Genomic DNA, 11,803 nt, shown 5'->3' on the forward strand with positions numbered 1-11,803 from the left:
GGCCCTTCTTACGCTAAGTTACGAAAATACATGCCTCTTTTTCTAGCATCTTTCTCAATTTTTATAAAGATTTATTTATTTATTTGAGAAGCAGAGTTACAGAGAGACAGAGAGAGAGGGGTCATCCATCTGCTGGTTCACTCCCAGATGGCTGCAATAGCCAGAGCTGTGCTGATCCGACACCAGGAGCCAGGAACTTCTTCTGGGTCGCCCATGTGGGTGCAGGGGCCCAAGGACTTGGGCCATCTTCCACTGCTTTCCCAGGCCATAGCAGAGAGCTGGATCGGAAGTAGAGCTGCCGGGATAGGAACCAGTGCCCAACTGGGATGCTGGCATTGCAGGCAACAGCTTTACCCACTACGCCACAATGCCAGCCCTTTCTAGTGTGTTTTATGTTGCAATATTTAAATTCTTTATTTTTAAGATTTATTTATTTATTTGAAAGGCAGAGAGAGAGAGAGAGAGTGAGTCTTCCATCTGCTGGTTCACTCCCCAAATGGCTGCAATGGCTGGAGCTTGGCCAATCCCAAGCCAGGGGCCCAAGCACTTGGTTCATCTTCTACTTTCCCAGGCCTTAACAGAGCTGGATCAGAAGTAGAGCAGCCAAGACTCGAACTGCCGCCCTTATAAGATGTTGGCACTGCAGACAGTGGCTTTACCCGCCAAACCACAGCACTGACCCCATAATATTTAAATTCTTCACCCTATATGTTTATGGGTTAAAGATTCTATTTTAATTTTTTTTCCAAATAGATTGCCAGTTTTCATGACATCATAAATAACTATTTACGTTGCTATATTAGGAATAGACTGTAAATAGTCTTCTGTTGTGGGTTTGTAGTGAATAAGATTATGAAAAGGGTATGCTTTCTGGGAAGAGATGAGCCGAATGGCAGGACATGGTTCAGGTCACTGGGACGAAGCCGCTGAGAGCAGCAGGACATTCTGATGCCAGGTAGAGGCAAGTCCTTGATTTCTGCAGAACTGGCCCTCAGTGTACATGATACGCTCGCCCTGGACCTTAATGTCTGTTGTCATCTGCCCTCTCTCACATCACCCCTCAGCTGGCTGATGGCTGAGGGAACAAGCAAGCCCAGGAGGGTGAGCCTCCTCGGGAAAAGCTAAATCCCTGAAATTCCCTAAGAGTTGTCCTAGGATACAACGGAGGTTGTACCAGGGCACAAATAATATCAGGATGCTTTTCAACACCTGAACCAGCAGTACAAGTGAAGGGAAACAATGTGAGAAGAGCAAGGTCTTTGTAATTCTGGCACTTGGAGTCTGAGTGTGAGTTTGTCTCCTAGGACGGGAATATACCATTGCTTCTTGCAGTGCAAAATGGCCACAGTGAGGTCTGTCGTCTCCTCCTGGATCATGGAGCAGATGTCAATTCCAGAGACAAAAACGGAAGGTAACCTCAAAATCAGGCTGAAACGGTGTGACGTTAGCAACAGCCGCACTCTCAGGGTCTTTTAAAATATCACAGCTGCATTTAGAATCATTTGTTAAAAATGATTTTGTTTCCTTGTTAATTTTTTAAATTAAATCATCATCAAGCATCTGTTTTGACCTAAAAGCATTTTTCTGCAGACCTGTGTGGGCATTCTTGCTGATGATATTATTAAATACTAACTTGAATAAGCTATTTCCTGTGATTTTTCTTGCAAAACAAGAGTAAATATATTGGTTTCTTTTAAAAAATAGTCTTAGCAATGGATAGGTTATTTAAAATGCTTAAAGTGACAGAAGCATTAGATTTGCCCAGTCATATTAAACTCTGTCATACTATGTCAAAGATTATGGAAGACCATGTTAGCTTGTTTGATGAAATGTGGTTTTCATGTGCTAATTTCATCTGAAGTTTTAAAGAACCACCACCTAAATTCATCTCATGAGCCTTCTACTTCAAATCCCCATAAGATTAAGTGTGTAAAGAAAGCTGTTCCTTGTTTTCAAGATCATTGGTATCTAAGGAAAGAGTGTTCATATTCAGTACTAATTCTGTGTCTGTTTTCTTTAGAACTGCTCTCATGCTGGCGTGTGAGACTGGCAGCTCTAACATTGTGGAAGCCTTAATTAAAAAGGGTGCAGACCTAAACCTTGTAGATTCTCTTGGACACAATGCCTTACATTATTCCAAACTCTCAGAAAACGCAGGAATTCAAAGCCTTCTATTATCAAAAATCTCTCAGGATGCTGGTATGTGAAAGAAATAGCCAATGTTGTTTTAAATTTATCCATTCTGTTTCCCCAGAAGGATAAAGGAATTTGTGCAATGTGATGTATTTTATTAATCTTAAAAAATATTATTGAAAAGTAGTGAGATATGAGATATTATGGTTATATATATATGGTTATATATTATGGATATAAATATTATGGTGTATGTGTTTGTGTTCCCACTCCAAAGTCTACTAAATCTTTATGTTTCTTACAATTCTTTTTTTTTTTTACTTTTCTTCTATAGATATCAAGACTCCAACAAAACCAAAGCAGGTATTTATCTTTAGGGTAGAGTGTTTCATCTTTATTTGTGAGGGTTTGAAAATGTTCAGATTAAACAACTCCATGGTTTGATAGAAAAATAAAGACTATATTGAAGATATTTAAGGGCTGAAATATCTTTGGGATGAATGATTGATTCAGTGTTAAAAATTGGTAAATGTTTTCTTATTTAGTTACCTTATTTTAAAAGCATGCAACTTTAAATTTGCTACTTATGTATCCATCTTTTTCTGGAATGTACTAATATTTCTGCTGCTATGAAAATGTTTGATGTGGTTTAAACTCTGAGACTGAGTAACAATACTTTAAATACTTGTAGTATCACATGGACTACAGATTTTCACTCATGAAAATGTCAGATATTTCATGAAAATAAGAGATTTAGCATTTTCCTTTTATTTTAGTTGTGGTTTTTCTAAGATGTCAGATCATGTGACACAGTAGAAATTGCAAAGTTTGCCTTATTGTTTTGGGGTTTTTCCTAAAAGCATGCTGTCACTCTGTTTATGTTTGGCTGCTATATTTATTTAAACATTAAGTTTCTTGAAGAATCATGAAGAGCAAAAATACTCAATACTCCATTTATTTTGTGCTAACTGTATTACTTATTGTCAGTAACCTTCAGAGATGATGTTCCCTCCTTCCCTCATATTTACATTTTTTAATAAAAGTAATGGAAGTAATGCAGAAGTGTGGGAAATAACACTACTTTGCATTGAGATGGATAGCTGACTATGGGCTCTAAATCGTGGTAGACATCTCCTGATCTCCACTTTCCCAGTTCTCCACACCAACTTAATCTGATTTTGTCCTTTTGTTGTTGTTGTTTTTGTTATTTTCTTGCTATTAAAGCATGGACTGCTGAAGAAACTTGGAGCATGCATATTACTTATTTTTATGTTGGTAGCGGATTTGAGATCTTGATAAAGAAATGCTGCATGAACTATTGAGGTGTTTCTCATTGGTTTGATGAAGCTACTTGCTCAGACTTTACTAACCTAACTAACCCACCTCCATTCTGTGGACTGTGATAACTTTCAGCATGATCAAGTCTCTAAAATAAGCTCAGAAAGAAGTGGAACTCCAAAAAAACGCAAAGCTCCACCACCTCCTATCAGTCCAACCCAGGTAAAACCAAAGCAAACAAATAATCAACAAACTTACAACAACAAAGCTGTCATTTTATTTTTGGGGCCCAAAAGGAATGCCTGAGAACAGACCTTTGTGTGCACATTTAAATTTTCTTTAGCACTCTAAAGTGATGTATTCTGATAAAGCTTTTGACTATCAATATAGAAATAATGTTGACTCAACTATTTCAAAACTGTAGAATTGAACATTATCTTTTTAAAAGCCTCAAGGAAATTTCTCACAGACTTATAACAGTGAATTTTTTTCTTAAGATAGTAAGTGCAGTCTATTTTTAGTTCCTTGTTTTAACAGCTCTAGTAAGTGGTAAGAGAATGGGTAGCTAGTGAGGAAGTTAGTTAATTTTAGTTGGTTTCTTAAACCACTGCTAAAAATATTCATCTTTCTAATTACATTGATGTTTGGCTAACATTAAAAGTAGTTTTCCTTGTTAGCCAATAGTGACTATTACATAGAAAAGAAGCTCAGAAATCTATGAAATGGCAGTTTTAAAAACAGGCTGGGGTTTTTTACTTAAAAAAATCATAGGCCATAAAAAGAGTATCTTATAAGTAATTTAAAATATGTTAACAAATTCATTAATGGTACTCTTAACTTGCAGTAGAAGTTTTGTAGATTTAAAAAAACTAATCTCGTTAATAGAGTAGTAAAATTACTTAGTTATACTCTGCAAATTTTTTTTTAAGGATTTATTTATTTATTTGAAAGGCAGAGTTACAGAGAGGCAGAGAGAGAGAGAAAGTCTTCCATCCACTGGTTCACTCCCAAAATGGCTGCAATGTCTGGGGCTGGGCTGATCTGCAACCAGGAGCCTTGAGTAGCTTCTGGGTCTCCCATGGGAGTGCAGGGGCCCAAGGACTTGAGCCATCCTCCACTGCTTCCTCAGGCCATAGCAGAAAGCTCGATTGGAAGTGAAGCAGCCTGGACCCGAAACAGTTCCCATACAGGATACTGGCACTACAGGCGGTGGCTTTACTCACTATGCCACAGCAGCAACCCTCTGTAAACTTTTAAAAAGTATTTGCAGTAGCTGAATTGCATTGAAAATATGAGAGCCTTTGAGTAATTAATGATAGGGATCCTTCTTGTTAGATTTAACTACATCAGTTAGATATGTTTATTCTTCAGGAATGAAGAAAAGGTTTTAAAAATATATTCTTAATGATAATTTTTACTTATTTATTTTTGTTTTCAGTTAAGTGATGTATCTTCCCCAAGGTCAATAACTTCAACACCACTTTCAGGAAAGGAATCAGTATTTTTTGCTGAACCGCCTTTCAAGGTATTTCCTTTCTGTGTTTGCTTTATTACAATATATATATATTTTTGACAAGCAGAGTGGACAATGAGAGAGAGACAGAGAGAAAGGTCTTCCTTTGCCGTTGGTTCACCCTCCAATGGCCGCCGCGCCTGGCGCACCACGCTGATCCGATGGCAGGAGCCAGGTACTTATCCTGGTCTCCCACGGGGTGCAGGGCCCAAGTACTTGGGCCATCCTCCACTGCACTCCCTGGCCACAGCAGAGAGCTGGCCTGGAAGAGGGGCAACCGGGATAGAATCCGGCGCCCCGACCGGGACTAGAACCCGTGTGCCGGCACCGCAAGGCAAAGGATTAGCCTAGTGAGCCACGGCGCCGGCGTTTATTACAATATTTTAAGATATAGAATAGGCATTTATTAAATAACATGGTATTGAACAAGAGAATACAACTGAATCATTGATTCACACTCTTCTTAACACAAAGATTAATTTATTATATTTGCTGGCACTAATGCCATACAACAGACAGCATGAATAAATTATTTGCTGACCAGTAATTAATTTTTTCATTTTCTAAAAAAATTTCACTTACACGTAGAATCTGAAAAAGATGGACTCATAGAGATCAGAATAGTGTCTGGGGCTGCCTGGAGGATGCTGGTCAAAGGGATACCACATTTCACTTCGACAGGAGGACCAAGTTCAAGAGATCTCTTATACAGCCTGGTGACTGTCCTTAAAGGCACCATATTGTATTCTTGAAATTTGCTAAGAGAATAAACTTTAAGTGTTCTCACCACAAAAAAATGATAAGCGTGTGAGAAAATGCATATGTTGATTAGCTTGATTTAGCACTACACCTCAAATACACATTTTTTATATTTTTTTTAATTTAGTAAATATAAATTTCCAAAGTACAGTTTATGGATTACAATGGCCCCCCCCCCATAATTTCGCTACCACTCCCACCCCTCCCATCTCCCACTCCCTCTCCCATTCCATTCACATCAAGATTCATTTTCAATTATCTTTATATACAGAAAATCGATTTAGTATATATTAAGTAAAGATTTCATCAGTTTGCACCCACACAGAACATACATAAAGTATAAAATACTGTTTCAGTACTAGTTATAGCATTAATTCACATTGGACAACACATTAAGGACAGATCCCACATGAGAAGTAAGTACACAGTGACTCCTGTTGTTGACTTAACAAATTGACACTCTTGTTTATGGCGTCAGTAATCTCCCTAGGCTCTAGTCATGAGTTGTCAAGGCTATGGAAGCCTTTTGAGTTCGCTGACTTTGATCTTATTCCGACAGGGTCATAGTCAAAGTGGAAGTTCTCTCCTCCCTTCAGAGAAAGGTACCTCCTTCTTTGATGGCCCCGTTCTTTCCACTGGGATCTCACTCACAGAGATCTTTCATTTAGGTCTTTTTTAAATTTTTGCCAGAGTGTCTTGGCTTTCCATGCCTAAAATACTCTCATGGGCTCTTCAGTCATATCCAAATGCCTTAAGGGCTGATTCTTAGGCCAGAGTGCTATTTAGGACATCTGCCATTCTATGAGTCTGCTGTGTATCCCACTTCCCATGTTGGATCGTTCTCTCCCTTTTTGATTCTATCAGTTAGTATTAGCAGACACTAGTCTTGTTTGTGTTATCCCTTTGACTCTTAGACCTATCAGTGTGATCAATTGTGAACTGAAATTGATCACTTGGACTAGTGAGATGGCATTGGTACAAGCCACCTTGATGGGATTGTATTGGAATCCCCTGGCACGTGTCTAACTCCACCATTTGGGGCAAGTCCAACTGAGCATGTCCCAAATTGTACATCTCCTCCCTCTCTTATTCCCACTCTTGTATTTAACAGGGATCACTTTTCAGTAAAAATTTAAACACCTAAGAATAATTGTGTGTTAATTACAGAGTTCAACCAATAGTACTAGAACAAAAAAAAAATACTAAAAGGGATAAAGTATTACATTATACATCAACAGTCAGGACAAGGGCTGATCAAGTCACTGTTTCTCGTAGTGTCCATTTCACTTAAACAGGTTTCCTTTTTGTGGTTGGTTAGTTGTCACCGATTAGGGAGAACATATGATATTTGTCCCTTTGGGACTGGCTTAATTCACTCAGCATAATGTTTTCCAGATTCCTCCATCTTGTTGCAAATGACCGGATTTCATTGTTTTTGACTGCTGTATAGTATTCTATAGAGTACATGTCCCATAATTTCTTTACCCAATGTACTGTTGATGGGCATTTGGGTTGGTTCCAGGTCTTAGCTATTGTGAATTGAGCTGCAATAAACATTAAGGTGCAGACAGCTTTTTTGTTTGCCAATTTAATTTCCTTTGGGTAAATTCCAAGGAGTTGGATGGCTGGGTTGAATGGTAGGGTTATATTCAGGTTTCTGAGGAATCTCCAGACTGACTTCCATAGTGGCTTAACCAGTTTTCATTCCCACCAACAGTGGGTTAGTGTCCCTTTTTCCCCCCATCCTCTCCAGCATCTATTGTTGGTAGATTTCTGAATGTGAGCCATTCTACCTGGGGTGAGGTGAAACCTCATTGTGGTTTTGATTTGCATTTCCCTGATTGCTAGTGATCTTGAACATTTTTTCATGTGTCTCAAATACACATTTTAAAACATCACGATGTTTAGCTTAAATATATACAATTTTTATTTGTCATCTGAAAAATAAGATTTTTTTAAACAGCTAAATTATGGAATTGATCAGCTTCTGACTGGTAATCCCTCCCTTCATTGATTCCTAAACATAGGTTATTTAGGAAATGACAAAAACTACATTTTAGAAAATGCTTTACATGGGGCCAGCGCCGTGGCTCACTTGACTAATCCTCCACCTGTGGCGCCGGAATCCCATGTGAGCCCCGTGTTCTAATCCCAGTTGCTCCCCTTCCAGTCCAGCTCTCTGCTGTGGCCCGGGAAGGCAGTGGAGGATGGCCCAGGTGTTTGGGCCCCCGCACCCCCATGGGAGACCAGGAGGAAGCACCTGGCTCCTGGCTTCGGATCAGCCTAGCTCCGGCCGTGGAAGCCATTTGAGGGGTGAACCAAAAGAAGGAAGACCTTTCTCTCTGTCTCTCCCTCTCACTGGCTGTAACCCTACCTGTCCAATAAATAAAATTAAAAAAAAAAAAAAAAGAGAAAATGCTTTACATACGATATTCTATCCTAGGTAAGTTCCTGAAACAAAAGGAAAGATATTAGTGTACAGAATGGTCCAATCTGAATAAAGTCTATCATTGGAAAATATTTTATGGAAGTGGGATGATATTTCCATTCCATATTTGTTTACCAATCACTAGGAGATTATACATGGGAAGAAATAAAACTCATAATAAAATTAAATTCAAATGTATTATTTTGTATTTATTTTCCTCATGTAAGAATTACTATAGTTTTCTTTTAACTCGGATGTATAATGATCTTGAAAATGATTCTATCAGCCTATCATTTCCCTAGCTTTCATTAGACTTATATAATTAATCCATGTTCTATGACATTCTATTTATAGAAATTCTAGAAAATGCAAAATGGAGAGTTGTGGTTGGTACTGGGTGGGTAAGAATTGGCTGTAATGAAGAATGAAGAAACTTTTAGGAGAAATGTAGATACAAAGGGCCTCTGGGTTTAGATGAAAAAATACATGTCTGTTTTCATATGTTCCCAACTAAATGCTAGCATTGATTTTACTTACGAATAGAGACAATAAAATTTTTAGGAGAAATGTAGATACTATTTGATTAAGGTGGTAATTCTTTAGGCATATATTTCATAATGTATAAATTATAATCTTTAAATGTATGCAGATTTTTAAATTTATCCAGTTGAAGAACAAGTACTCTTTTTAAAAGTGAAAAGATAGCCTTTTATAAAGATAAACACTTGCCAAAAAAAGCCACTTTAATTTTAGCATTTGGGGCTTTTACAAAAGTTTCTTTGCTGAAAAATTCTCTTGTCACTGTCTGAGGCTCATCTAGATAAAACATAGTAAGTTCTGGCAAATCACTGTAATACTTTGAAATGAGAGTCTTGCTTTGAAGTTCCAAGAACTTTTGCAATCAATTAACAAAGCAGATACTGAAGAACAAAGATTTAGAAGAAATATTTAGGGAATCAATTACCAATCCACAACCATATGGATTTCTTTATCTCTTAAGTTTCCTTAACCTTTCCTGATGGGTTTCATGTATTACTATTTCTCTTAGAAAGAATAGTAACAATATATTAATAACAGATAATTTATGAAATGGTAAAGCCAAAAGATCTGCTTTGAATATATTTTTATCAATGTGTAACACAGTTAGATACAACTTTTGTTTGATTTCATGATGTAAGTAGTATTTGTCACCTCAGGTTTTTAGGACATAGCCCAGTAAACTATAATGTAAAATTATTATAGTCTTAAAGATATTTATATTGTACAAATGAAATGAAAATTCTGGAAAAAGTTTTGAGAATATACCCTCTGGAGCTGTCTAATGTCTTAGAAACTATACCTTACTGTACAACTGTCACTTTTATTCACTTATATTTTAAAATGTCTTCTTTGAGATTTTTCCGGTGGGATTGCAGTGTAAAAGTCACAGAGGAAAATCTGTTGTGTTCTTTCATGCCATGTTACACTTAGGAATATTCTTCTAATTCACTTTTGTGTCTCAGCAGGCTGAGATCAGTTCCATACGAGAAAACAAGGACAGACTAAGTGACAGTACGACAGGTAAGATCAAGGAACAACTGGTTTCCTTTTGAATTTATTTTTCATTTTATTTGAAAGACAGAAAGATCTTTCATCTGCTGGTTCTCCCCCAAATGCCAGCAACAGCCAGGGCAAAGCTAGGCAGAAACCAGGAGACTGGAAATTAATCTCAGTCTCCTATGAGTGACAAGGACCCAAAGACATGAGCTGTCAATCACCTACTGTCTCCCAGGGTGCATACTAGCAGGAGGCTGGATTGGAAGCAGATTCAAACCAGGCACTGCCATGCAGGGTACAGGCATCCCAAGGCACATGTTAACTACTGTGCCAAATGCCTGCCCCGAGGAGCAACCATCTTTGTTCTTTGAACAAACTCTAGACCTTGTTCCTTTTTAAGAGAGCGTAGACCAAGCCAGGCCCTGCGTAGAGGGGCAGGCATCATAGAGCTGCCAGTGTTGCCTAGGCCATATTCTCTGTCCTGCAAGGGGCCTTACCCTGAGTTTTAAAGGGTCTCTGGGTTTAGATGAAAAAATACATGTTTGTTTTCATTTGTTCCCAACTAAATGCTGGCATTGATTTCACTTACAAATAAAGCCAATAAAACCCAGTGGCATAGCTGACCAGTGAGTGTGTCACCAAGAGAAGTCACAGATGATTTCCCTTCACCTTACCATTCCTGCACATATCTTGGAATATCATTTATAATACTGCTACCAAAAATCATGGCAGTTATTAAAGTTGCTACCAGAACTTGTTAATTGGTGTGTGATAAAATAAGCTCTTAAATGATTGTGGATTCACCATTTAGGTAATGTATTTAAAAACATTACTTGGAGTGGTAGGCGTTTGGCTGTCCAGTAAAGACACCGACTAGGATGCCTGTGTCCTGTATAACAGTACCTGGGCTCCATCCTGGCTTCCAACTCCCAACTCCAGACTCTGGGAGGCAGCAGGTGATGTCTTAAGTGATTGGGTTCCTGCCACCTACATGGACCATGTGGCTTGAGTTCCAGGCTCCTGGCTTTGGGTTGGCCCAACCCTGGCTGTTGTGGACATTTGGGGAGTGAACCAGCAGATCTGAGTATGTGCATACGCTCACGCTTGCTCTTACACACGTCTCTCTCACATACATACATACATACATACATACATTATTTTGAGATGAACTCCATGGGTCCAGCTGACAGCACTGGATGCAGCTGAGTTATTTCATGAAGGAGAAGCAACAGTGCACCCTGTTTGATACCACAGTGGAACCTTTCTACTTTGGGTTTGAAGTAGACACACACACGACAGGTGTTATAATATCATGCAGACAGGACTGAGTCCATTATATCTTTTTTTTTTTTTTTTTTTTTTGACAGAGTTAGAGAGAGAGACAGAGAGAAAGGTCTTCCTTCCGTTGGTTCACCCCCCAAAATGGCCGCCACGGCCAGAGCTACGCTGATCCAAAGCCAGGAGCCAGGTGCTTCTTCCTGGTCTCCCATGCGGGTGCAGGCACCTAAGCACTTGGGCCATCCTCCACTGCCTTCCTGGGCCATAGCAGAGAGCTGGACTGGAAGAGGAGCAACCGGGACTAGAACCCTGCACTCATATGGGATGCCAGCACCGCAGGGGGAGGGAACCAAGTGAGCCACGGCGCCGGCCCCCTGAGTCCATTATATCTTTGCAGAAACTGTCCTAAGGTCTCAAGGAATATAGTACAGAATCTTCAGGATCAATTTAATATGTAGAATCAGTGGTTTCTAAGGCTTCTTTTTGCCCCAGCATTTAGTTTCTCAGTTTATGGTACCTGGAGCCTTTAATTTGCAGAATTCAAAATATTAACTTCCTAATTCCCAGCAGAGATCAACATTGATTTAACTTAACATATGTTACAGTGACTTTTACTTTCTTTCTTTTCTTTAATTTGAGAGACAAACTGACAGCTCCCATCCCATCCACTGGTCACTTGCCAAATGCCTACAATAGCGGAAGCTGGGCTGTGTCTAGGGCTGCAGCCAGGAGCCAGAAGCTCGATCCAGGTCTCCGTTATGGGTGACAAGGACCCAACTACTTCAGCCATTGCTGCTTCCTCACAGGGTCTTTACTGGCAGGAAGCCAAAAAGGAGAACTAGAACCAAAAATCACACTCAGGCACTCTGATATAGGAC

The 11,803-nt window shown here is 39.0% G+C and overlaps 1 protein-coding gene across 12 annotated transcripts in view; it reads left to right on the forward strand.

Annotated features, from left to right (window-relative positions):
- The window catches only part of RAI14 (retinoic acid induced 14), a 194,735-nt gene that overhangs the window by 171,205 nt on the left and 11,727 nt on the right, over window positions 1–11,803 (forward strand). For 4 of the 12 annotated variants that reach the window (XM_051853525.2, XM_051853526.2, XM_051853524.2 and 1 more), the window contains 6 exons: window positions 1,305–1,411; window positions 2,021–2,199; window positions 2,468–2,496; window positions 3,547–3,633; window positions 4,850–4,936; window positions 9,614–9,671. In XM_051853525.2, coding sequence (XP_051709485.2) covers window positions 1,305–1,411; window positions 2,021–2,199; window positions 2,468–2,496; window positions 3,547–3,633; window positions 4,850–4,936; window positions 9,614–9,671 — 547 coding nt within the window. The remainder of the gene's footprint in view (window positions 1–1,304; window positions 1,412–2,020; window positions 2,200–2,467; window positions 2,497–3,546; window positions 3,634–4,849; window positions 4,937–9,613; window positions 9,672–11,803) is intronic. The other 8 variants (XM_070056630.1, XM_051853523.2, XM_070056633.1 and 5 more) reach the window with 6 other exon arrangements.

Source organism: Oryctolagus cuniculus, chromosome 14, assembly GCF_964237555.1.
Source record: "Oryctolagus cuniculus chromosome 14, mOryCun1.1, whole genome shotgun sequence".
Lineage (NCBI taxonomy): Eukaryota > Metazoa > Chordata > Mammalia > Lagomorpha > Leporidae > Oryctolagus > Oryctolagus cuniculus.